Here is a 27,216-nt window from a genome sequence, read left to right on the forward strand (position 1 = left end):
CGCGATCGTGGCAGTGTTAGAGTACACACCTTTCAGTGAGAGGCTTTGGGGTAGAGGTATGCCAGAAAAAAACTCACAAACGCCAGATTGCAGCATAATGTGTACTAAAATAGATCAGCCTAACAAAAGTGTGTAAAAAACAATACATAAAAAAATAGTTGTCTAACAATTAGGTGGGTCGGATGGTGGTGTGTCTGCCTGCTAGAAGCGTGCACTGATGGCTGGTGGTTTGTATGCCTTGTGGAAGCGTACACTGACAAACGGTGGTGTGTGTGCCTGGTGGAAGTATGCAAATGTAGCTGGTGTTGAGTATGCCTGGTGAAAGTGTGCACTGACAGCTGGAGGAGTGTGTCTGATGAAAGTGTGCACAGACAGCTAGTAGTGTGTGTGCATGATGGAAGCATGCACTGACTGGTGATGATGCCATTTGGACCTTCTGAAGTATTTAGCCATGCAGCACATTATCCTGGGAGCTACAACATCTACTGTTACTTCAGGTGCTTTGGTTAACGACCACACACCCAAGGATGGGCTTCCGTGCTTTTTAATGAAAATATGAAAAAGTTGTGTACGTGTGTCATGTAAAACAAGGGCTCCTAATGCATCAGCAGCGAGACCCCCCAATGATGTTGTGATGTGTAGAAAAATAAGTTTTACCTAAATTCAAAATTTGCACTTTTATGTAAATCCTGTGTTTCTTTTTACCCCTAGCAACATACACAACAGTTTGTGAAGCCTGAACTTTAGTAGGCGATGGGGGGAGGCAGGGTGTGTAGAGATTTGCAGATAGTGTCATGAGGCTTTGGTTTTACGAGGGAGGTGAAGGCCTGGTGGCCCGGGTTGGAAAGTGGGGATGGATTGAATGGGAGGCGTTGCCATTAAGTTGGGGTAAGTGCAGGGTGAGGGCCACGCTCTGTAGGATTTGGAGGAGTGTTTGGGGTGGGGGGGATTGTTTGTAGTGTTGAGCAAGGGGGAGCCATGGTTTGAATGGATGCTTGAATGATGTAGGGTGTGACTAGAAACACCTAAATAGTGCTATTAGAAGCGCTGTCTCAATAGCGCAGGATGTCCAACGTAAGTTTAAGAGGTCCGCACTGTGCCAGATGCCTGCTTGATACAACATATGCTGCGATATTATAATCTGTGTGCTTAGGGCGATGTTGGCTGGAATATGCTGTATCCTTTTGTTGTATTTTATTACTGAAGCAGTAGCTTGGGGGGGGTGCATTTCCTTCCTTTCACTAGGGCCCATACCAACACTCTGGCCATATATTAGAAACGCGCAGTATCATCTGAGGTTGAAGGGGTTTAGGTGACGTGAATAAATTAGGAAGAACACACATAGTTACATGCTGTTGGTCCAATCAGATAATGGGACGGGCTAGATACAGTTGAAAAATGCGTAAAATAGAACAATTGAAGGAGCTAAAGCAGGAGTGGAGGAAACAAAGGGAGCTGGTAATGAAACGTCACAATGGGTACACAGGCGTTAACAGATCTTTTTGTTGCGCTGGACTTTCTCTTGTGTTTTCAAGCGCTGTAAACAAAGCGTCTTACAGCTACAAAAACTGTGACATTAAAACACCAATGACGGGGACAGAAAGAGTGCATGGGGGGTGCATAAAAGCTTATATTGTTGACAGCAGGAGCAACAAGATAAAGAAGAGTTGGGATATGGAGGGGTTCGAACAGAGAGCTGAAATGGCAGGGTAGAAAATGTGACAGGATAAGGTGGTGCCCAAAAAGGGTAAAGCACTGAGAGCATGAACGACAATAAATGTATTGGGTGGGAGGGGGGCTAGGGGGGGGGGGTTGTTACAACAGTTAAACAAAAAGTGATGACATCCAACGAGAAAAATAAGGAATGAAATGTGTGAAATTAGAGAACTTTACTAGACTTTCAAGGATGCTAGTCAGGGTGGTAGCATGGTGAGTTAATGCATCTACACTGCGCGCAGCCTTTAGGTGACAGATTCAAAACCCAGCATGTCCTATCGACCACGTACCCTCCGAGCCTCAATGCAAGGCGCACGGCTAACGGGAGGCATTCTAATACGACTCATACCAAGCGTTAAGAAGCAGAATCAATGTGATAACAAGCGCTGTATAACAAGTAAATAAAGGCTCACGAGAGTGAGGCCAGCAAGTTCGGGAGCGCATTCCTTTGAAGTCTGATGGGGGGGCGGGGGAGCGGCTTCCTTTGAAGTCTGATGCCGAGGCTCAGACAAATGGTGGTGTGCGAGCGGCTTCCTTTCAAGTCTGATGGGGGGCGGGGGAGCAAATGGTGAGCGCGCACCCGGCGCCCATGCACTGGCCATAATCCGCATTCCAAAGCCCTCTGGTAGGCTTTCCTGGAGCCCCTACATAATTCTCGCCGGAGCAATGCGCAAGCGCATTGGCTCTGCGAGACCTAAAAAAGCTATAATGTGGTCAACACTAGTCACATTATAGGGCTTGTTGTTTTTTACTTGGTCATACTGCACAGTAACTCAGACTACTGTGCAACAGGTCTGAAAAAATTGTTGACAAAGCCAATAGTTCTTGCATAGGCGAAACCTATTGCCATTGACAATGCTTGTTTTTCTAAATGGTTTTCCAGTCAAGTGGGACTTACACGGTGCCAGCACGGCCTTTGCGTTCCTCTGGAACTCTCATAGGAGCAAAGGAGTCCTGCGGGATCACGGCGACCACATTTTTTTTAAATGTGGCCTAGGAGGAGGGTGCAGGTGTTTCCTGGGACCCCCCTTCATATGGTCCCGGGGGTCTTGGTAACCCTACCCTGCCCCCTTATACATTTCTTTTTTTGTTGTTAAATCAGCAGATCGGGAAATATTCTCCCTGTCCTGAAATGGCAGTTGCAACATTTCTCCCCATATTGTGGTCAGCCAATCAGAGTACGAGCTCCCGTGGGACAGGGAATAGAGGCGGGCTTTGGAACCCTGGTGCCACCACTAGGCCTTTGAAAAGGCATTCCTCCGTGCCAGGGAAGCAAGCACAGCAGAGAGACATAAGGAGCAAGAAAGAGAGATAAAGTCATACAGTTGGGGGCTTGTGTGAACATTTTTTGTCAGGACTGCTTTTCGTTTTCATTCCAGCCCAAGGGAACTAGTCGGCGCCTCGCTGAGCCTATGAGTATTAGTAGATGGCGTTCACCAGTAACAAAAAACACGAAACCGTTTCGGCTGAGCGAACTTGTTTGCAACGTGTTGTGCCTCTGGTGCCAGGCTTCAACACGCCTACAGCTTAGAGACCGGCACAGGCAATAAATAGACTTTATTGATGCGTTTTTACACTAAAACAGCAAAGCGTTTACACGTTTTACTACTGTAATATTAAACTGGCACTTGGAAAAGTATCACACCGTCACAAAAATGAAACCAGTGTGGGAGACCCATATTTGTGTTTTGTACAGTGGTTTTGAAATGTAACGTTCTCCTACAGACTACGTTTTCCTTACACGTTGAATTCCCAAAGTTGTAAACGCCCAATACGTTGTAATACTGAAAGCAGCTTCTCTTTTATCAGCTGTGGGTATGGCAGGCATGTTACACGTAGACTTTGATCAGTAATAATTGTAAACAATAGCGGAAGTTGTCGTTCCAGTCGCTTGGACTTTCTCCCGCATTAGCACTCAAGCCCTTGGAAGCGATGCAAGACACTTCTCGACACGGAAAACGTTTTACTTCTAACTAAATGTAAGTCGTTATTAATTAATATGACGAGTAACGAACTCAAGTTTCAAATTATCACGCAAAAGCTAGTTTTTTTATCTCAAATTATGCTTTAAGGGATGATTTTCCAGCTAAGGCAATGTGCTAATATATGGATGGATTCCGCTGTTTTAAAGTATGTTATGTAACAGGCATGTTGTGCTGATGGCTACACGTTTGCCACGCAATAACATCTGAAGCAAAAAAAAAGTGCATTATTTATGTCAAGTTTTGCTTATTGACGTAATATGAATGTTTTGTTGCAGATAGCATGTTTCGCCTATTGTTTGGGGCCTTGGTCTGCGTGCTCCGTGTGGCTGGATGTGCAGGGGAAGAAGAGATGCTGCTGGTGGGAGACATGTTGTGTCAGCCCGAGTGCACGTGCCTTGGTCAGTTAATGAACTGTTCATCTGTTGGGATGACGGCTTTCCCAACACAAATACCACGGGCGATCAGGACAGTCGATCTAAGCCACAACTCTATTGGAGCCTTATCTTCCCCGACTCTGAAAAGAGGGAAACGGAACTGGAGCTTAAAACACCTGGATCTCAGCGACAACATCATTTCGGCAGTTATTTTTAAGACCTGTAGGCATGTGACAACTTTGGAACCTTCAAATCTTAATGAAAACACCCTTCGATACATTTTAATGACAACACGTGAAAATATAAAGTTGCATTTTAAAAGGTCAAGGAAAATCTCTCAATCTACAGGCCTCTGCTCCTTAAACGTTCTGCTGATTAAGAAAAACAAGCTTACCTTCATTCCAAAAGGTGAGTAAACCTAATGTCTCTACATTGTTGTTTTTTTTGGGCGAAAAAAATGAGTTGAAAATGTTTTTTAATTAGTATGTAGATTGCAGTAAGTGCACTGACTCTCTAATCTTCCCACTGCCCTATTAACCCACAATCCAAAGTCACCCTTGTAGTAGGAAAGCATTTCATCTCAGAAGAGCATCAGTGTTAGCAAAGAAAGAAGTCAAGAACGTGATGCTCCTTTCATACTCTTCCTCAGACTCCCAAAAACTTCCCAGACCAAATTATAACGCAATTAACCCCAGCAACCTCATGCACGTGCTGATCCGCACAATCTCCAAGACTTAGATATGCTTTCTCAGATGTGTACTCCACAGGTCTGCTGCCAAATCTAGGGGCTAATTACGATGGCGGGTGGCCTAGCTCTGCCCGCCATCGTCGTGGTGTTTGGGACCGCCCGCCCGACATGCGGCGGACGGCGGTCCCACCATTGCGATTAGGATGCGTCCGCCATATTGGCGGGCGCATCTAGGGCTTTTAACATTGCGGGCAGTGCTGCTGGCTGCAGCACTGTACGCAATGTGAAAAGAGCTTCTACTGCATTTCCCTGCACTGCGTGGGAGGCTCTACACGGTGCCTGCCACTTGGTGCATGGAAGTGCAGGGGGGTGCCATGGGTACCCCCCAGTGCAGTGACACCCCCTAAACAAGGGGGGCCCACATCAGACCCCCAAACCCAATCCCCTCAAGCCTTTCCAGGGCGGCGATGCCACCATGGAAAGGCCTTTCCTATACCCACATCCTAATTTTGTGGACGGTGCCTGCTAGGCACCGCCACCATTTAAGGGGCCCTGCACCATCTGCCAGGCAATCGGTGCGATTGCCTTTGGCAGTGAAGCGGCGGACGGACATTGCGTCCGCCGTGGTACCCACCGCCATCCTAATTTGGCAGTGGGTAACACACTTGGTGATGGCAGAAGGACCGCCACCGCCGGCCCGGCGATGGCGGTCTTTCCACCATCATAATGATCCTGATAGTCTTGAAATTGCAGATCTGATTGTTTTTAAATATCTTGACCTACTATCCCTGACTGAAATTTGGAGAACAGGTTGATCCCAACTAGTTCAAGATCTCCTCATCCATCCGGACTATGGTATTTTTCACTTGGACAAGATAGAAAAGATTAGGAGTGAGTGGTCCTCCATGAAGTCCAAATGCTTGACTTCTGACCAGCCCGTAATGTTCCAAAATCTGTTGGTTGAAGTGAGAATATCCAAAGCAACTTCCACAATCTTCCAGATCATGTATCAATCGCCAGGGGAGACATTTCTATTTGTTGAAGAACTGATAAAATTCATAGCAGAGAAAAGCAACTGCACAAACACCATCGTCCTAGAGGATATCAGTCACGAGACGTGGGTCCCAGGCCTATTGTGCCACTGTAACCAAGCTATATCTGGCTGAAGAGCCCTAAAAAGGGTGAAACTGGCCCTGGCTTGCTTGTTTTCCGGTTCAGGCAGGAACTAGCCTGGCAGTTCTGGCTGGACTGTTCCCATGAGGAGCTGGGTCGAGACTGATTTGTATATGACTCTATCTAAACTGAGGTGGCACGGTGGGCAAAAAACAATGGATCGGATGCAGCCCGAGCAATTTTCATTGACTGAGATGAATTCAAGCATTCCACACATCATCGTGTTGTTTTTGAAATTGCATTCTAAAAATATCAAAAAGTCCCAAATCTTAGATTACGTTTTTTAAAGACTACAATACTTTAGAGAAATTCATATTAAGGCATTTTCTACTCTCCAGTCCATTTACAAGTAGTGTATTCAAATCACCTCCAATATATGTGGGTAGTGAATTCCACCAGATTGGAGAAAAGAGACATCAAGGGTTACGGGCCATCTATTTTCAGCCTAGTAATGCAATTTCAACCACTGTTGTCATATATTAGGATTGTCAAATAAATATAAATATATAAATATATATATATATATATATATATATATATATATATATATATATATATATATCGAAGCTCCTGTACACCAATGGACACGAGTCACTCTTAGCGGTGGGTGCTGTAACGCGGCGGTGTCCCGCGTGTAAAATAAACGCTCCAATTTCCCTCTTTTCGAAGAAAATACAGCACTCGCGGGTTACTTTGCAGTCAGCAACAGGTTTATTCCAAACAAACGCGTTTCGGGACCAGGTCCCTTCGTCAGTGTTCAATTTTTGAAAACGCGATGCAACTCTTTTTACCATGTCTGTTTGATCATTGTCACAAACAAAGGACTAATGCAAGTAATCATTTTTGCGCGCCATCTTTGAATGTTCACCACTTGTAATTGCAATGTTGCATAGTGTTAGAGGCTATTTGACAATCAAAGCCGTGTATCGGCAAATGCAAAGGAAAACTAAATAAGACGATATATACACATACAATTCATTTTGTAAACATTATCGCCGCATGCCTTTACAAAATAATTTTCTGGGATGAAAAACGCTATGAAACCACAGCGTCACTGAGTATACGTGTATCATATGCTCATCAGTTTGTACATAATCTTGCCGTGTATCGACATGGGCAGCCTCATGCTGCCATGTTATCTCAGAAAAAACAAAGAAGCCTCAAAAATATCCAATGTCCAACATGGTTTCCAATAAATGCATCCACAAAATTCATCCAATTATTCAAAACTCATATTCACAGTTCCTAATATTCTGTACAAAGAAAACATCAGCATCACAGGTACAATCATTATTTACATCAGCCCAAGTGAGAAGCCAATTCTTCTCCCATATTAAGACCCTTCGGAATCCTACTCTCCAGATCTATAATATATCTAGATTCCAACCTCCTAAGTATCTGCAATTTGTTCCCGCCTCTTGGGTTGTCCACTACGCAGTCCAAACAAAAATATCTCAACAGATCCCTGTTGCTGTTATGTTTGATTGCAAAATGTCGGGCAACCGGATAAGAAAAATCTTTATTCGCGATTGCCCGCATGTGTTCCAACACCCTCAGTTTCACTGGATTTATGGTGCTGCCTATGTATCTAAGTTGGCATGGACACATTAAGCAGTACACCGCATGATCAGTATGGCAGGACATACATTTCTTAATTTTCCTGCCTCTCTTACATCCTGGCACATCGTAAGTCAGAGTTCTCTTACTGGCTATGCAGGCTTTGCATTTCCCACAGGGGAAAAAACCCCATGCCTCTTTCAAAGTTCCTTTCTGTTTCGCTACTGGCATCAAATAACTATGTACTAACTGATCACTGAGCGATCTAGCTCTTCTAAAAGTGATCAGAGGGGTAACGGGTATATCCGGTCCCACAATTTGATCTGTCCTTAAAAGGTGCCAGTGCGTGGTCATGATCGATCTCAGCTTGAAAGAATTGGATGAAGAGGGAGTTATCATGCGGAACTGGCTGTTCGCACTTGGCCGGGTTTTCTTGGAAAAAAGTGTGCTGCGTGGTAGTTTCCTAACTCTATTTAGGGCGTCTTGTAGGAGATTGGGGTGATAACCTCTGTTGGTGAATCTTTCCACACTTTCAGTTGCCGCTTGTTCAAAGTCTATGTCTAGAGTACAATTGCGCTTTAATCTCAGAAATTCCCCATAGGGGATATTGCTGATGAGTTTTCGGGGATGGCTGCTGGAAGCGTGTAAAACGCTATTACCAGCAGTAGGTTTTCGGTATAGTTGGGTGCAGATTTTACCGTCCCTCACTCTAACTTGGAGATCTAGATAGTTTACTTTTTCCTCGTTCACCTCACCCGTGAACCTTAGATTACATTGGTTGTCATTCAGCACTGCAATGTACTCGATGGCCTCAGCTATTGACCCATTCCATACTAGGAACAGGTCGTCGATATACCTGCTCCATGCCACCACCTTGCTATTCCATGTGGCGTTCCTGGGGGCCCAGGCTACCTGCTCCTCCCACCAACCCACGAATAAATTTGCGTAGCTGGGGGCAAAGCAGGAGCCCATCGCCGTACCAGAGAGCTGTTTGTATATCTCATCCTGAAAGAGAAAGATGTTATTATATAAACAAAATTTAATTAGTTCTAATAACATTTTGTTATGCATTGCATGTTTTAATTCTCTTTTGTTTAGAAAGTATTCTATAGCTGAGAGACCTTGTTCATGCTCTACACATGTGTATAGGCTTGTTATGTCTAAAGTTATAAGGACATAGGATGGTTGCCAAAACAAGATTCTCCATATTTTGAATAAAATCCGAGGTGTCTCTTATGTATGACTTCAAAGCAAATACAAAGTCAAACAAATGATGATCTAGAAATTTGGATAAGTTTTCCGTTAGCCCACCTATGGAAGAGATAATTGGTCTGCCTGGGGGGTTCATAGTGCTCTTATGAACCTTAGGTAGGTGGTAAAAACAAGGTAAAATAGGATGTAAAGTTTTTAGGAAAAGATATTCTTCAAGGTCCAGCATCAGTTTATCATGCCATTTTTTGAGCAAAGCGTGTAAAATGTCAATACTTGCCAGATAGTCTTTTTTCTTAATCACTGCGTAGCAGGTTGCATCTTGTAATTGACGTGTAGCTTCCGCGATATATTGTTGGCGTGACATGATGACAATATTCCCTCCTTTGTCCGAAGGTTTGCAGACGATGGTTTCATCCTCCATCAAGTTTTTCATGGCCGTCTTTTGTTCTTTCGTCAGGTTGAAATCTTGTTTATGATGACCGTGTTCCATCCTCATAGTCATTAGATCTCTGGTGACTGCGTCAGCAAAGATGTCAATCGAGTCAACCGCCGTTTGTGGGACAAACTTAGATGCTGGTTTGAGCCCACTTTTTGGTGCCTCCTGATCGATATCGACACGGGCCAATCTTTGTGTTAGAGTGTTACTCGCCACACTTGCTTCCGCATCGCCCTCCGATCTGAGACTCTCTAAGACTTTGCAAGCCGTTAAGTCATTGACGGTTAGTAGATCCGTGTCCTTTTTGTTGCCTCTTAGATATTTGGACTCTTTGGTAGTTGGTTTCGTTTTATAGAACTTATGTAGTTTGATCTTCCGGACGAATTTATACAAGTCAATCCTTGTTTGGGTATATTCTAGGTTTTTGTTAGGGCAAAAGGTGAATCCAAGTTTTAAAACAGACTTCTCCATCGTTGTCAATTTCCTTTGAGATAGGTTGATGACGGTCAGTTGGTCTGAGCCGGTTACCATCTGCCTCTTCTCTGGCTTCTGGTTACCCGGGTATTGGGTTTCGCCTGTCCGCGTCCTCTTCCTCTTCCAGCCACCGCGTCTTGTTTGTCTGCATCTTCTGGTGGTTTGGTCTTGCCGTCTCTGAGCCAGCTCTCCCGGATCACCTTGAACTCCTGATGAAAAGGAGTCTTCGCATGTGGTGCAGATTCTAGGTTCGTCATCTCGTCCCCGGTTATTTCGCTGGCGGTCAAGTCCGAGTCAGAGGTCTCTATTCTTACTTCGGGTGTAGTTCTGGGCAGTTGGCTTTTCCTAGCCACTTCTTTTCTTGGCTGATCATATTTTTTGGAGAAGGTCAGGACCCTCCCCATTGCATAGTCCCGTTCGTCCCGATCAAACTTTTCTTGTTTCCTGGATTTTATCTTGGTCTCATATCGTTGTAACCTTTTCTTCATATTAGCTCTTAGTTGTTCCTGTTCCTCTTTGTCAGGATTCTTTGCGATTACCTCTTCTAATTCCTCAATTTCTTTCATCACCTTATCGCGGTCACTCCATGCAAATTGGACTAAGATTTCTAACATTCCTTTACATGAATTAGCTATGTGTGTCGCCCAAGTTTCCAGCAGGAGGGGGTCAGGGTTCTCATAAGCCGGAACAGTAAAAATCCGTAGTCCTCGCGGTACCCTTTGTACCTCGATGTATCCTTGTAAGGACGTCCCCTCCCACCATTTGCGGAGTTCCCGCTCATAAAGTTTTTCAAGTTTTTGAAATTGTATTGTTAAGGTACTTGTGGTCTCCGTGATGGTTTTCTGTGGCGGTTTTGAAATGTCTGGATTTTTATTTTTGAAGATGCCGCCAGCTGCATCTATGCGTTCTGACATATTAAACATTTTTATGTCCGTTTCGTGTTATGTTCCCGATCCCGGGAAGCACAACTATCCCGTTGCTATGTGATTGCCTTGAGTCCCTCACTACACCGTCAATCTCATCAGACGCTGCAGAATTTAGGAAGGAAAGCGGGCTTACCGTGTGGCTTGCTTTCACGGACTCCCACCCTTCCAATGCGTCAATGTTAAAGTGGGTTGGATGGTCGAGGGAGTATGATGTCCTCTTTCCTCTTCGCCTTGTTGCTCCAAACGCCACACAACGACGGTGGTGCACCCGTCCAAAAATATCGAAGCTCCTGTACACCAATGGACACGAGTCACTCTTAGCGGTGGGTGCTGTAACGCAGCGGTGTCCCGCGTGTAAAATAAACGCTCCAATTTCCCTCTTTTCGAAGAAAATACAGCACTCGCGGGTTACTTTGCAGTCAGCAACAGGTTTATTCCAAACAAACGCGTTTCGGGACCAGGTCCCTTCGTCAGTCAATTTTTGAAAACGCGATGCAACTCTTTTTACAATGTCTGTTTGATCATTGTCACAAACAAAGGACTAATGCAAGTAATCATTTTTGCGCGCCATCTTTGAATGTTCACCACTTGTAATTGCAATGTTGCATAGTGTTAGAGGCTATTTGACAATCAAAGCCGTGTATCGGCAAATGCAAAGGAAAACTAAATAAGACGATATTTACACATACAATTCATTTTGTAAACATTATCGCCGCATGCCTTTACAAAATAATTTTCAGGGATGAAAAACGCTATGAAACCACAGCGTCACTGAGTATACGTGTATCATATGCTCATCAGTTTGTACCTGTTGCTGACTGCAAAGTAACCCGCGAGTGCTGTATTTTCTTCGAAAAGAGGGAAATTGGAGCGTTTATTTTACACGCGGGACACCGCCGCGTTACAGCACCCACCGCTAAGAGTGACCCGTGTCCATTGGTGTACAGGAGCTTCAACATTTTTGGACGGGTGCACCACCGTCGCTGTGTGGCGTTTGGAGCAACAAGGCGAAGAGGAAAGAGGACATCATACTCCCTCGACCATCCAACCCACTTTAACATTGACGCATTGGAAGGGCGGGAGTCCGTGAAAGCAAGCCACACGGTAAGCCCGCTTTCCTTCCTAAATTCTGCAGCGTCTGATGAGATTGACGGTGTAGTGAGGGACTCAAGGCAATCACATAGCAACGGGATAGTTGTGCTTCCCGGGATCGGGAACATAACACGAAACGGACATAAAAATGTTTAATATGTCAGAACGCATAGATGCAGCTGGCGGCATCTTCAAAAATAAAAATCCAGACATTTCAAAACCGCCACAGAAAACCATCACGGAGACCACAAGTACCTTAACAATACAATTTCAAAAACTTGAAAAACTTTATGAGCGGGAACTCCGCAAATGGTGGGAGGGGACGTCCTTACAAGGATACATCGAGGTACAAAGGGTACCGCGAGGACTACGGATTTTTACTGTTCCGGTTTATGAGAACCCTGACCCCCTCCTGCTGGAAACTTGGGCGACACACATAGCTAATTCATGTAAAGGAATGTTAGAAATCTTAGTCCAATTTGCATGGAGTGACCGCGATAAGGTGATGAAAGAAATTGAGGAATTAGAAGAGGTAATCGCAAAGAATCCTGACAAAGAGGAACAGGAACAACTAAGAGCTAATATGAAGAAAAGGTTACAACGATATGAGACCAAGATAAAATCCAGGAAACAAGAAAAGTTTGATCGGGACGAACGGGACTATGCAATGGGGAGGGTCCTGACCTTCTCCAAAAAATATGATCAGCCAAGAAAAGAAGTGGCTAGGAAAAGCCAACTGCCCAGAACTACACCCGAAGTAGGAATAGAGACCTCTGACTCGGACTTGACCGCCAGCGAAATATCCGGGGACGAGATGACGAACCTAGAAGCTGCACCACATGCGAAGACTCCTTTTCATCAGGAGTTCAAGGTGATCCGGGAGAGCTGGCTCAGAGACGGCAAGACCAAACCACCAGAAGATGCAGACAAACAAGACGCGGTGGCTGGAAGGGGAAGAGGACTCGGACAGGCGAAACCCAATACCCGGGTAACCAGAAGCCAGAGAAGAGGCAGATGGTAACCGGCTCAGACCAACTGACCGTCATCAACCTATCTCAAAGGAAATTGACAACGATGGAGGAGTCTGTTTTAAAACTTGGACTCACCTTTTGCCCTAACAAAAACCTAGAATATACCCAAACAAGGATTGACTTGTATAAATTCGTCCGGAAGATCAAACAGCATAAGTTCTATAAAACGAAACCAACTACCAAAGAGTCCAAATATCTAAGAGGCAACAAAAAGGACACGGATCTACTAACCGTCAATGACTTAACGGCTTGCGAAGTCTTAGAGAGTCTCAGATCGGAGGGCGATGCGGAAGCAAGTGTGGCGAGTAACACTCTAACACAAAGATTGGCCCGTGTCGATATCGATCAGGAGGCACCAAAAAGTGGGCTCAAACCAGCATCTAAGTTTGTCCCACAAACGGCGGTTGACTCGATTGACATCTTTGCTGACGCAGTCACCAGAGATCTAATGACTATGAGGATGGAACACGGTCATCATAAACAAGATTTCAACCTGACGAAAGAACAAAAGACGGCCATGAAAAACTTGATGGAGGATGAAACCATTGTCTGCAAACCTTCGGACAAAGGAGGGAATATTGTCATCATGTCACGCCAACAATATATCGCGGAAGCTACACGTCAATTACAAGATGCAACCTGCTACACAGTGATTAAGAAAAAAGACTATCTGGCAAGTATTGACATTTTACACGCTTTGCTCAAAAAATGGCATGATAAACTGATGCTGGACCTTGAAGAATATCTTTTCCTAAAAACTTTACATCCTATTTTACCTTGTTTTTACCACCTACCTAAGGTTCATAAGAGCACTATGAACCCCCCAGGCAGACCAATTATCTCTTCCATAGGTGGGCTAATGGAAAACGTATCCAAATTTCTAGATCATCATTTGTTTGACTTTGTATTTGCTTTGAAGTCATACATAAGAGACACCTCGGATTTTATTCAAAAAGTGGAGAATCTTGTTTGGCAACCATCCTATGTCCTTATAACTTTAGACATAACAAGCCTATACACAGCCTATACACATGTATAGAGCATGAACAAGGTCTCTCAGCTATAGAATACTTTCTAAACAAAAGAGAATTAAGACATGCAATGCATAACAAAATGTTATTAGAACTAATTAAATTTTGTTTATATAATAACATCTTTCTCTTTCAGGATGAGATATACAAACAGCTCTCTGGTATGGCGATGGGCTCCTGCTTCGCCCCCAGCTACGCAAATTTATTCGTGGGCTGGTGGGAGGAGCAGGTAGCCTGGGCCCCCAGGAACGCCACATGGAATAGCAAGGTGGTGGCATGGAGCAGGTATATCGACGACCTGTTCCTAGTATGGAATGGGTCAATAGCTGAGGCCATCGAGTACATTGCAGTGCTGAATGACAACCAATGTAATCTAAGGTTCACGGGTGAGGTGAACGAGGAAAAAGTAAACTATCTAGATCTCCAAGTTCGAGTGAGGGACGGTAAAATATGCACCCAACTATACCGAAAACCTACTGCTGGTAATAGCGTTTTACACGCTTCCAGCAGCCATCCCCGAAAACTCATCAGCAATATCCCCTATGGGGAATTTCTGAGATTAAAGCGCAATTGTACTCTAGACATAGACCTTGAACAAGCGGCAACTGAAAGTGTGGAAAGATTCACCAACAGAGGTTATCACCCCAATCTCCTACAAGACGCCCTAAATAGAGTTAGGAAACTACCACGCAGCACACTTTTTTCCAAGAAAACCCGGCCAAGTGCGAACAGCCAGTTCCGCATGATAACTCCCTATTCATCCAATTCTTTCAAGCTGAGATCGATCATGACCACGCACTGGCACCTTTTAAGGACAGATCAAATTGTGGGACCGGATATACCCGTTACCCCTCTGATCACTTTTAGAAGAGCTAGATCACTCAGTGATCAGTTAGTACATAGTTATTTGATGCCAGTAGCGAAACAGAAAGGAACTTTGAAAGAGGCATGGGGTTTTTTCCCCTGTGGGAAATGCAAAGCCTGCATAGCCAGTAAGAGAACTCTGACTTAAGATGTGCCAGGATGTAAGGGAGGCAGGAAAATTAAGAAATTTATGTCCTGCCATACTGATCATGCGGTGTACTGCTTAATGTGTCCATGCCAACTTAGATACATAGGCAGCACCATAAATCCAGTGAAACTGAGGGTGTTGGAACACATGCGGGCAATCGCGAATAAAGATTTTTCTTATCCGGTTGCCCGACATTTTGCAATCAAACATAACAGCAACAGGGATCTGTTGAGATATTTTTGTTTGGACTGCGTAGTGGACAACCCAAGAGGCGGGAACAAATTGCAGATACTTAGGAGGTTGGAATCTAGATATATTATAGATCTGGAGAGTAGGATTCCGAAGGGTCTTAATATGGGAGAAGAATTGGCTTCTCACTTGGGCTGATGTAAATAATGATTGTACCTGTGATGCTGATGTTTTCTTTTTACAGAATATTAGGAACTGTTAATATGAGTTTTGAATAATTGGATGAATTTTGTGGATGCATTTATTGGAAACCATGTTGGACATTGGATATTTTTGAGGCTTCTTTGTTTTTTCTGAGATAACATGGCAGCATGAGGCTGCCCATGCGATACACGGCAAGATTATGTACAAACTGATGAGCATATGATACACGTATACTCAGTGACGCTGTGGTTTCATAGCGTTTTTCATCCCAGAACATTATTTTGTAAAGGCATGCGGCGATAATGTTTACAAAATGAATTGTATGTGTAAATATCGTCTTATTTAGTTTTCCTTTGCATTTGCCGATACACGGCTTTGATTGTCAAATAGCCTCTAACACTATGCAACATTGCAATTACAAGTGGTGAACATTCAAAGATGGCGCGCAAAAATGATTACTTGCATTAGTCCTTTGTTTGTGACAATGATCAAACAGACATGGTAAAAAGAGTTGCATCGCGTTTTCAAAAATTGAACACTGACGAAGGGACCTGGTCCCGAAACGCGTTTGTTTGGAATAAACCTGTTGCTGACTGCAAAGTAACCCGCGAGTGCTGTATTTTCTTCAAAAAGAGGGAAATTGGAGCGTTTATATATATATATATATATTAAAGATACAATCCAGCTTCAGCAAAGAAGAAGGAACGCACCCAAAGCTGCAGGAATACGGCCTTTTTTATTTTCTCAGGTCTCCCTCGACCCCACAACAGAAAGAAGGCCTTAAGAAGTGCCTTTAAATGTCAACATATTCATAATACGTCATAGCTACGGTTAATAAACATTGTATTTTGTACTGGTCTAATTTCTAAAGTTTTATTGGTTTAACAATAGCATTTGGTAATCCTCCATCCAGGTGACTATCGTTCATGTTGACGTTTTGCCGATGATTTTCACTTATGTAAAAGGAATTTGTCAATAGTTGTCAGGCTTAGATGCATCACTTTTCTGAAAGCGTTGAATATGAACCCCTTAATAATGTTTGGTATATTACCAAACTGATATTTATTGTAGTTTATAGGAGACAGAAAAGTGGACAAGAAATCTAAGTCTAATTTAATCAAATGTAGCAAAAGTCTATTAGGATCTAGTGCTTATGATAGCTTTCAAACTATTATGAAATGTTTAATTTGCAAATCTATACAGCCTATCGTGCATGGTTATGAGACATACAGCACCTATCTTGATGCAGTGAAAGAATATAAATAATTGTAATCATTGTGTGTATGTAACAACATACCTATCTTTTCAAATCTGGCATCACAATTATTTGCTTGTTGCCATACTTTTCTAGAGGTCATCATATATTTCTAAACAATTGCCGTCGGTATACTGTTTTGAAGTCTACTATACCAGCTTTTTTGAGTTTTTTCTTTTATTCCGGAAATTTCTACCCGTGGTGTATCAGTCATTTATTCATGTGATGCACAGAGGTACTCAATTTGTTCATGGACATTTGCAAAGCAGACACAAATCATTCTCTAACTGATTTGTACGGATATCCATTAAACCCCTACTGATGGTGCAGGCTTCCTGCATAATTCAACTGAACACACTTTGGTTTCCTGTCTTCCAACAATCACATTTTACAATCTTGTCCTTTATCCACTTAATTAAGTAATGACTAATGATACCTTGATTTTTAACAGTTTTATTTAACACTCAGCTAGTGTAGATTTCAGAAACTTGTACAATATTATTATAGACACTGAATGTTGATCACAATAATCTTGCAACTAATGAATGTTGAAAGAGGATGTAAAAGGTTAGCCATATACAGAGAAAATGCTACTTATGTATAGGTAACAATCAATGGCAATTCGTAGTATAATTATTTTATATATTAGCATTCACTGGGCGGAACACATTACCTAGTTAGATAGATTTAGAGGTGGTGGAAGGGAAATAATTTATAGAGCAAGAAGCAGATGAACCAAGCACGGAGACAGAAGACTTTAGTCTAACCCTCCTGGAGAACTGATGGCTCAAATCCTAGGAAACATCAAAACCAGAAGGTGGCGCTAGATAAAGTCCGAAAAGATGGGTTTTCGCAGGTGCTGCCAGAACTATAATAGTGAAAACCCTGAGACCCTCGCGGGTGAGTAGTTGCGCTTATCAAATACTGATTGATAGATTGACCATTTCGTTCTCCGGTTCCAGAAGAGAGTGACAGCTCCAGAGATTGGCTGGTATTGTACATGTGATGTCCTAAATCTCAGGCTTTCCAAGAGAAAGATGTATTTGGGTCTCAGCCCTGTTATGCCTCCAGATAGCATGAGGAGGCGGGACAGATAGGATGGTGTGTTCCAATTCAATGCTTTGTAGTATATACAGCCCAGTTTCTAGCCTTAGTTAAAAGGCATTGTAAGTTAGTGACCACACAGGAGATGTGGTCAAAATTCGTACTGGATGATGGAAGTCCAGGTGTAGAATGGAGAGTGACTTTAAGAAGTGTGAGAGAAGAGGGCAGAAGTCCTACAAGAATCGCATTTCGAAAGTTTAAGAAATACAGTATTAGTGCATAGTCTGCAGGTTAAGATGATCTGGAGAAAAGAGATTTTGGATATCTTGTTAGTGAAATACATTAAAACTCATTATATTTTTAGTTGATTTGTCAGGAAAACCATGCAGATAAACGATTAGTGGAAATATGAAGATGCTGCTGCTCTTGAACTTGATGTTGTTTCTTGTCTAAATAAAGGGTCATAGGGCAATGATGTGGTTTACTTTAAAGATGCCATACGTTTCCCATAATCAATTTGTATCCTTTCAAATGAGGTGAGATTTAGAAAACATTGAAATTGTGTAAAGTCTCAGGCCTCTCCCACTACTTTATCTACAATGTTGAGTTTCATGATTAAATCTACTGACTTGTATGAGATGATGGCTATTTAAACAAAACCAAAGAAATCAATTCATGTACAACTGATAGGTGTGGATTTATATTCATATAAAAATATGTAGGAGCGTGTTTAGGGATTCCCTTTCAAATACCAATTTGGAATGGTTTATGCTAATGTTTTTTGACTGAAATTCGGTCGCAAAAACATTAAAATTTTTCTGACTACACAAATGTAGTAGTAACTTATTTGTAAATGGGAAGGGAGCCCTTGGGGACCCCTTCTGCTTTGGGAATGTTGACAAAAGCATTTTATAAGAGTAGGCAGTTGTCTTGCCGACCACTGCCTAATCTTAAAACATGTTGCTTTTTAAAATATATTCTGTATTCCTTTAAAATAAATGATTTTTTTATTATTAAACAGTCACAGATATGGGGGTATGCTGACCCTACCTGGCCATTTGACCTGTGATGGCTGTGAAACATAGTAGCTCACAATTTTCAACCTACTTCATTAATGTTCATGAGTAGCAGCTGCCTGTGTAGGTAAGGGTGGTAGGGTGGTGGGACGGGTGGTGGGGCCCGGTGGGGGGGGGGGGGGGGGGGAATTTTGACTGACAAATAGGAGGGAAAATTAATTACTTATTTAATCCTTGTGGTCGTCTATCTAATTCCCCAGCAACCCGGCCTCACCGCTTCACTGTTCTTACCTGCACGGACCACTCCTGTTCATGAGTTAGATCGAATCACGACCCATTATGATTTGGTATTATTAGTACATAGGTCGGTTTTCAAAATACCACACCGGCTGCAAAAATATTGGTTGCAATTTGCTTACAGTATTTTGCAACCAGTGCTTCGTACATCTGGCCCATAATTCTCAACATGGAATAATATTTTCCATTTGGAGTGAAAAAGAAAAGTTAATGTGCCTTTACATGTACATCCTAACCATAAACCAAGAGATAATTCCATGATGGAAAAACGGACAATTCAATTTAAGGTATAGCCATATAAATCTATGATTCCTATAGATTTTAGTAAATAGCATTTGGGATTTTTGCGAATCCAGAAAAGCAGTAACTTTATGAAAGGCCGTAACCTGCAACTTGTATAGTCACTGCTTTTTTGTGAATGAGGCCTGGTATCCTCTCATGCCTTTGTGGTACAGTATTTAGCTATGCTTCATTTGGTTTTAGCAACCTGGGCTGTTGTGTTCTTTTAGGCAGGGTCTTTTTTTTTAGGTCATTCATTGTTCTTGGTTTTATTCCTTTTTTCGGGATTCAGTACAAAAGAGCTTTTAATTTAGAGTTTCATTAATCAGAGAGAGAGAGAGAGAGAGAGAGAGAATGAATTCATGTTACATCTTCTAAGGCTGTTTTATTAAATTTCTTGAGAGCTTCAAGAGCGGGCCCAGTTTTTATGTGCAACCGCTAAAAACATGCATAGAACAAACAAACTGTATTTATTGCTTCCACCTATGGTAAAGCAAAATTGACTTGAATCCAGTGAGTAATGGTGCAAGAGTCACAGCTCCCTCCAGCTTTCCAGGAGAGTATAGTGAGGTTAGCATTTTACCTGACCCCTTGGTGTGGTGAACCTCCTGCATTCTGGAAGAATTCCAGTGAGGTAACTAGACTAACTGATTCCAGAGGCCACTCCAGAGCAATAACCCAGTCTTCCCTCTCTGTTGTTTCACAACTTCAGGTGAGCCTTGTTTTCATGAAGCCTACATTCGGGACCAGCTAAAGAACCTTGTTTCAGTTTTGGTGCAAGCTTTGTAATGGCAGTGTTTGCATTGTTTTTATACAAAGTAATTGGCTAGTACATAGGTTGTGGCAGATAAAAATAAATCCACTCAATAAAACTTCAGATGAGAAACTCTCTTGCAATCAAAGCTGCAGCCTATGCATCCTCCTCTTATGCTTGTAATAGTTAAGTCAAAACAATCAGCATGAGAGTAACCTTTTTTTTGCCTCAGAATTGTACTCGAATACTGACTCCAAAATATTGTTGGACCATAATAGCATGGATAAAATATCGTGACAACCAAAAAATCGAGGTGCATAATATTTTCACAATAATATTGATATTGAAACTATTGTTTACTAAATAGGGCGGTATATTTTATGTATCTGTTTTTAACGTTTATTAATTAAATAACTGTTTTGATACGTGGCATTTTACTTATATTACTTTTTGGGTCTTGCCTTTTAAACTTTTATATGGATTGTAGGTACATTTGGGAGTTAGGGTGCTAGTGAATGAATAATAATGTATTATTATTTTATTCTCATTGTTTAGAATAATGTATTTATATATTTTCCTTACATTTTAAATATGTTCACAATGTTTATAAAATGTGGGTTAATTTATTTTGCGGTAATGTTTCATTCATAAATTGTTTAATATGTCTTTTATAAAATTCTATTATTTTATTTTTTGTTAATTTATACATTTAAACAAGTTATGTAGTCTTAAAAATATTAGGGTTCATGTATTTTGGACAATGTACTCTTTTCATTTCAAATTTAAATTACAGGTTAAATGGCTTACTGGGGTGTGTGATGGGTGTTGTTTTATTTTAATAATGTTGTCTTTGTGTTTTTTACATCTGTTTTACTTGGTCATACAATGATAAAAACAGAGCTGTAGAACCACAGCATCACACACATTTTATCACATATGTATGGGTAGCAAAAAGTGCATTATAGCACAGTCAGTAAAATAACAAATTATATGTAAAAAGTCACATGTTAATGCTGGAATGTGTAATCCATGGATCTTATAGTTTGGAATGCTTCTATGGGCATCCTCCCACTAAATACACATTTTTTTCAGAATAGCACCTCTGTCCATTTCTCAACGCTACTCTCATAGATGTGGTGTCATCAGTGATCTTGAGTACTTGTCTATATCTCACTTGGCTATTAAGTACCCCAGGAGGTAAACAACCTTGACTCCACATCCATCACCGCGCATGTTGTTACAACGTATACCATAACCCCGCAAGTCATAACAACGACTTGTGAAGGGGGAGAAGGTGTTGGATTTAAAATCCAACACCTTCCCTACTGTCCGCACAGACTGGAGTTGGAATAGTAAGTTATATAATTCCAACATCCAGCGCCCCCATCCGCAAGTTGCTGATACGACTTGCGGGGTAATGGTATGCGTTGTCACAACACGGTCGTTGTAACAACATGCGGGGTAACAGGATGCGTGGTCAAGAAGCATATTCACCCCAGGACAATTAGAGCTCTCATATTTTAGTTATAAAGTTTTATATAGCGTGAACTAGATCCCGAAGGATATTTCGTTTAGTCTTCCTCTTCTGTTATTCTGACTACTGCTCACTTAGGGGAAGGGTGCTGTGTTACCTCCGCTAGAATGTGTAGCTAAAATCTCGGCTATAGAAGCCAAGTATCTGTGGATTACCACAAGGGCCAAGGTTACATGGGAAAAACCCTCCTAGTCAGATTGTCATCTCTTGTATTTTGTGGAGGAGCACCTGCCCATCCCACAGATTCTCTCTGGTGTGAAGTATATTCTGTGCATGTATATGAATTGAATGCATCTCAGTTTAGCGGAGTTTGCCAGGATCCAGCCCGCCATTTTGGTTTCCCACTAATTGTACTCACACAATGGTCCTACATCTGTCTCTGAGGTTGTTTTGAGTGCAGCTATGCTTGTCTTTGTGGTTTTGATTGAATTACATTATAAAAACTGGAGGACATATATTTGATATGTTTACATTTTAAAATTTGAAACATTTAAGTGTAAACATTACTTTATGTGTCATAATACTTTTTTGTAGTTTGGTTTATGGTTCATTTATTTTGTTATGCATTATATTTAGGATGTTTGTAATAAGAGGAAAGTATATTATTTGTGAATCGTAAATATTAAAAACATTATTACATTGATTTTAGATCAACACGACACCCCACCTTTTTCTAAGATTTAAATAATGTTTGTTACAGTAAAGTAGGAATAATATATTTAAACCACCACGGACTCCGCTAAATTATACACTTTTCTGGTTTGGAATAATAATAGTAAATGTCACCTTCACCACGAATAATGTACTTTCTCCATTGTTTGTGAGGTTGAAGCTAGAGTTGAAAATACCCCCGTTTAACTGTATGCACTTTCTCCGATTATTGTTGGATTGGTTGTAGAATAGTAAATCTCACTGCTTTCATTTATTTATGCACTGTACCCAGTTTTCTCTCCTCCTTCCCAATATTTGTAGACTGGAGTTAGAAAAGTAAAACCCAAACATCACCAACCCATTCATGCCATTTCCACAATGTGTGCAAGACTTGAGTTGAAATAGTAATTTGGATCCCTTTAATTGTAAGAATGCATTTTCTCCAATGTTTGTTGACTTGGAGGTAGAATAGTATAACTCACCCCTCCCATCAAATGATATATTCTTTTAATGCTTGAAGGATTGTAATTAATAAATTATATATTTAAGCTATGTTGTGGTGGTTGTTTTGTTGTGGGTTTAATTTTATTATTATGATATTAATGAACGAATTGAAAACAGTTTGATATTCAATAAATCATTATTTACAATAGTAATAAGGGTTGAATGAATACTGAATGCGTTTTACTATATATTTTTAAATTTGATTATTATATTAATTCACAAGCAAATAATTTTCTATTGTTGATGATTTTATTTCACCTACATGCAGTTGCTTTAAGATGTTTCATAATTTAATAATGTTGTATATTTATCAAAAACTACTTGATGTAATTTCTGGTGTAAGATAAAATAAACTATGTTAAGAAAGTAGTAGACATTTTTTTGTATTATTTTTTAATATTCTTTTAAAATAATAAATGTATTTTTTATTACAAATAAGGTTACGTATTTAAAAGAATTACACTTTTATTTTAAGTTTAGGTAGTATTAATTAGAAATTGTGTTTTTACATAATGTTTTAATATATTTGTACACTTTATTTCTGTAATCGATATTTTGGTTACGCCTAGGTAATTTATTAGTAAATATTGTTATGCATACTTTATTTTTATCGTCAATAGTTTTGTGCTCAATATTTTTGTTATTTATTTACCTTATGGGTATGTAAGGTCAATATCTTGACTATCAATTTTTTTATCTCGAAATTTTTGCACCAGAATATATCATTTGTTGATATTTTGATATACAGACTTTGCCACACCACCATTCCCTCCACCTTTTCAGAGTGCAATTTAAAAGTTCTGTTTCATGTTGCACCTACACATTAGCAGGCATTTGGATACAACTGAGACTACCACACATGTACTTAATGAAATCAAATATGGAATCAGAAGCCCTAGTAATAGTTCATTTTTTAGATTTGTTAGACTGAATAATGGAACCAGTGGTTAAGACACACAAGGTTTCAGGGAAATGGAGCCTTATAGGCGGACCTAAAAAAGTTGTTCAACGAGTGTTTAGACTAGGTCATTAATGTGTTTAAGAGTCCTTGAAGGTCACTGGTTCAGTAGAGGCATGACTTTCCTCTCAACTATGCGCCCCTGCTGTACTATTGTAAACAAGCATTGGCAAAGCCATTAGGTTATGTTATGTTATTAAAACTTATAAAGCGCACTGCTACCCTAGGGTGTCCTGGCGCTGAGTCCTAGTTACCTGGGGAAGACCATGAGCTGGTTATTTGGAGAAGAGCCAGGTTTTCAACCTCTTCTGAAAGGAAATGAGGTCTGAGGCATCTCTGAGGTGGAATGGGAGCTCATTCCAGGCTTTGGAGGCACAGTGAAGGAAACTACGGCCTCCCCAGTTGGGTTTCTTAAACCTAGGAGTCCATACTAGCTTAGACCCGGAGGAGCGCAGAGCTCTGCTAGGGACATACCAGCTGAGCATCTGTCTTAGAAACTCCGGCCCAATTCCATTCACTGCCTTAAAGACCACGACGAGCGCCTTAAATCGTGATCTGAGTGGGATTGGGAACCAGTGTAACCTCCTCAGCTCTCCTCTCACAGAGGCATACCTAGCAGTGTCAGACAGTAGTCTGACTGCTGCGTTCTGCACCAATTGCAGCTTGTACACATGTTGTTTCTGTGCATTAAGATAAAGGCTGTTGCAATAATCCAAACGGGGCAGAACTAGAGCCGTGACAACCGTCCTGAGGTTGCTGTCTGAGAGGAAGGGCTTTATTTTTTTACTTATCCTGAGAACCATAAAACAGGCAGAGGTTACCTGATTCACTTGGTCCCCCATGGTGAGTTTATTGTCCACTATGACTCCCAGATTCTTGGCTTTCCGAGAGGGAGTAGGACAGACTCCCAGCCCTTCCGGCCACCAATCCGGTGTCCAAACCCGGGGATTGTTGCCAAACTGTAACACCTCAGTTTTTGCTGAATTGAGCTTTAAACAATTAGATGCCATCCAGAAGGAAATAGAGCACATACACTTCTGAAACCTATCACTCACTTCTCTTTCCGCTCCCTGCGCCAGTGACAACACAATCTGAGTGTCGTCCGCGTACGAGGTAAGCTGGAACCCAAATGACCGCATGATGGTGGCCAGGGGGGCCACATAGATATTAAAGAGTGTAGGGTTCAAGGAGGAGCCCTGTGGCACCCCGCAGGGGAGTGAGAAAGGGTCAGAGATGCTCTCCTCCAGATTCACAGTCTGAGACCTATCAGTCAGAAACAAGTGAAGCAGTTTCTGTGCTACACCCTTGATCACGATCTCCGAGAGCCGATTCAGCAGGACCCCATGGTGGACTGTATCAAAGGCCGCGGATAGGTCCAGGAGGATTAAGATGGCATTTCCTCCCCTATCCACGGCCTCTCTGATTTCCTCAGTAGATTTGATCAGTGCCAGCTCCGTACTGTGATGCGCTCTAAACCCGAACTGTGAGGGGTCTAAGGAGTTATTATCCAAAATGAAACTACTGAGTTGTCTATTCATTTCTTTCTCCAGTACTTTCGCTGGCAAGGGGAGTCTGGCAATCGGGCGATAGTTATTTGGGTCCTTGGGTCCAACGATTGCTTCTTCAGCAAGGGGAGCACAGATGACTTTTTCCAATCTCTGGGAAATATCCCGGTCTGAAAAATCAGATTTAGTAGTGGGGTCAGAGCTTCTCCAATAGTATCAGGAATGGACTTAAGGATTCTAGGGGGGCAGGGGTCACTGGGAGCACCTGATTTTATGGTGAGTAACAATTTGATCAGGTCAGTCTTCTTAATGGAAGTAAAGTGATCCAGGGCGCCCTTGGTGGTTGGTCACACATTTGGGACTTATTGGCTTTGCCAATTGCAATTGGCTGTGTTGTACAGTGTTGACCCTGCGTAGCATCGTGAAACTCAAAAATAAAAAAAGGTGTCATGCTGGCCATGTCAGTGCACTAATGCATACATGTGTTAGAATGCATGAGCATTTCAGTGGAATGACCCAGGCGCCATTTGTGGAATACTTTATTCACTGATCCAATATAAAAGACTTTGAATTGGATTGCTAAATAAACAAAGGACGTTTTTGGCATGAAAGTGTTAATCGAAATAGTAGCCCCAGGTGTTGGGCTTGGAGTAGGGAGAACACAAAAGAGTGTGTGGGGGTAAAGGGAAAAGCAACACACAAAGGGCTGGGGGGAGCACAACTCGACAAGGACACCATATGCAAGAGAGGTGCAGTGTGGGTGGAGAGAAACACAAGAAAGGGAGAGCAGCACAGGGTAAAATAGAAGCACACGGACAAGAGAGCAAAGAGGAACAGAGGAAGGGAGGAAAACAGACAAGGGAGACAGCTGGAAAACACGTTCACTCATCGAGTATTTAGGAACAGAAAAGAATTTAAAGAGGGAAGGGAAACACACAGACGAGAGAGAACATCACTTAGTGGGAGAGAAGCTCATGAGAGGCAGCTGGAAAACACAGTAAGCAGTATAAGGACACAAGTAAAGAGGCTCTGCTTTAGGGGAGGAACAGACACAAAATGAACACGGCAAGCCTTCGACTAATAAGCAAGCAAATGAGTGACAATAATTGCAATTAATACTAAGCCATGGGCGGGCTTTAAGGCCTAATGCCAGATCTGGAAAGTTGTCACTAGGTCTTTTACAACCAGACAGTTTACGCTGTCTGGTAGGCTCGACCTAAAACACAACCAACGAACGCTGACTGTCCAACATACAGCAAGCCACTTCGCGGCAATCAGGAAACTCTACAAAAACACAGTTTTTGTCAAAGCAATTTGCATAAAACTCAAATGGCTGCTGCTAGCAATTACACAAACCCTCTTTAGGTTTCTTTTTGTGTATGTTGTGTTTAAACCTACCTAACAATATAACAAAATATGCTCTATTTTTAATGTTGGAAGTCACCAGTGCAATGTTTGCATACGTGCTCTGTGGTTTACTTTAACCAAAAAAACACGTTTTCGTTCATTTACAGGTTTATGGAGGCTAAATTCTTTGAATATTCTTGACCTGTCTTACAATGAGATTTCTCGGATCGGCTTGGAAGATTTTCAAAACTGCACGCAGCTGGCAAGCATTAATTTACAAGACAACAAGATTGACACAGTGCACCCAGATGCTTTCATGGACCTTAAAACATTACAGGTCATCACGATTTATTAATTTTCGGTCAGGTAGCGCCAGTGTGATTATCTTAAACAGTGTCATACTCTTAATAGTTGAACTTCTCAAACATGAGGTTTTCGAATACTATTTATAAACGTTTTGCATTGTATGATTAATTTAAGCGTTATTGCCGTTCACATTGGGGTTTACAACAGTGAGTGGTCCATGTTGAGGGCGGTAAAAGCTGATAATGGCCTGGCCAACAATTATGCTCTGGTACAAAAGCAAGGGTGCATGCTGAGGAGAAAGGTCAAGTAACTGCTGCTAATGACCAACAAATAACCATCAGAGGTAGCAAGCGCTATATAAATGCAAATGTTTTCCCTATTCTATCCCTCCATTAACCTTCTCAATCCAAATAACTGACTAACATATCCACCGCTCAAATTACTTTCATATTTTCACTATACCAATTCATCACTAATCCTTTCTGGGTTCCGAAGTAGCGTGCTACTCGCCGAAAAAGCGCTTTGACGCCTCGTCTGGGGTAGTAAGCGCTATATACATGCAATTACAATACAACACCATAGAGGCTTTTTACGAGCGCACCCGGTTTTCAACTGGCAGTATCACAACCCTGGAGTTACTGATATCACAAGTCTCTGTAACACTAG

General features: G+C 41.7%; 1 protein-coding gene across 1 annotated transcript in view; it reads left to right on the forward strand.

The window, feature by feature from the left end:
- Positions 1-3,596: 3,596 nt before the first annotated feature.
- LRRC66 (leucine rich repeat containing 66) overlaps positions 3,597-27,216 on the forward strand; it is a 51,920-nt gene continuing 28,300 nt past the window's right edge. The window contains exons 1-3 of the mRNA XM_078678201.1: positions 3,597-3,695; positions 3,977-4,483; positions 26,412-26,581. Of these exons, the coding sequence (XP_078534327.1) occupies positions 3,982-4,483; positions 26,412-26,581 (672 nt within the window). The 5' untranslated portion in view covers positions 3,597-3,695; positions 3,977-3,981. The remainder of the gene's footprint in view (positions 3,696-3,976; positions 4,484-26,411; positions 26,582-27,216) is intronic.

Source organism: Lissotriton helveticus, chromosome 2_2, assembly GCF_964261635.1.
Source record: "Lissotriton helveticus chromosome 2_2, aLisHel1.1, whole genome shotgun sequence".
Lineage (NCBI taxonomy): Eukaryota > Metazoa > Chordata > Amphibia > Caudata > Salamandridae > Lissotriton > Lissotriton helveticus.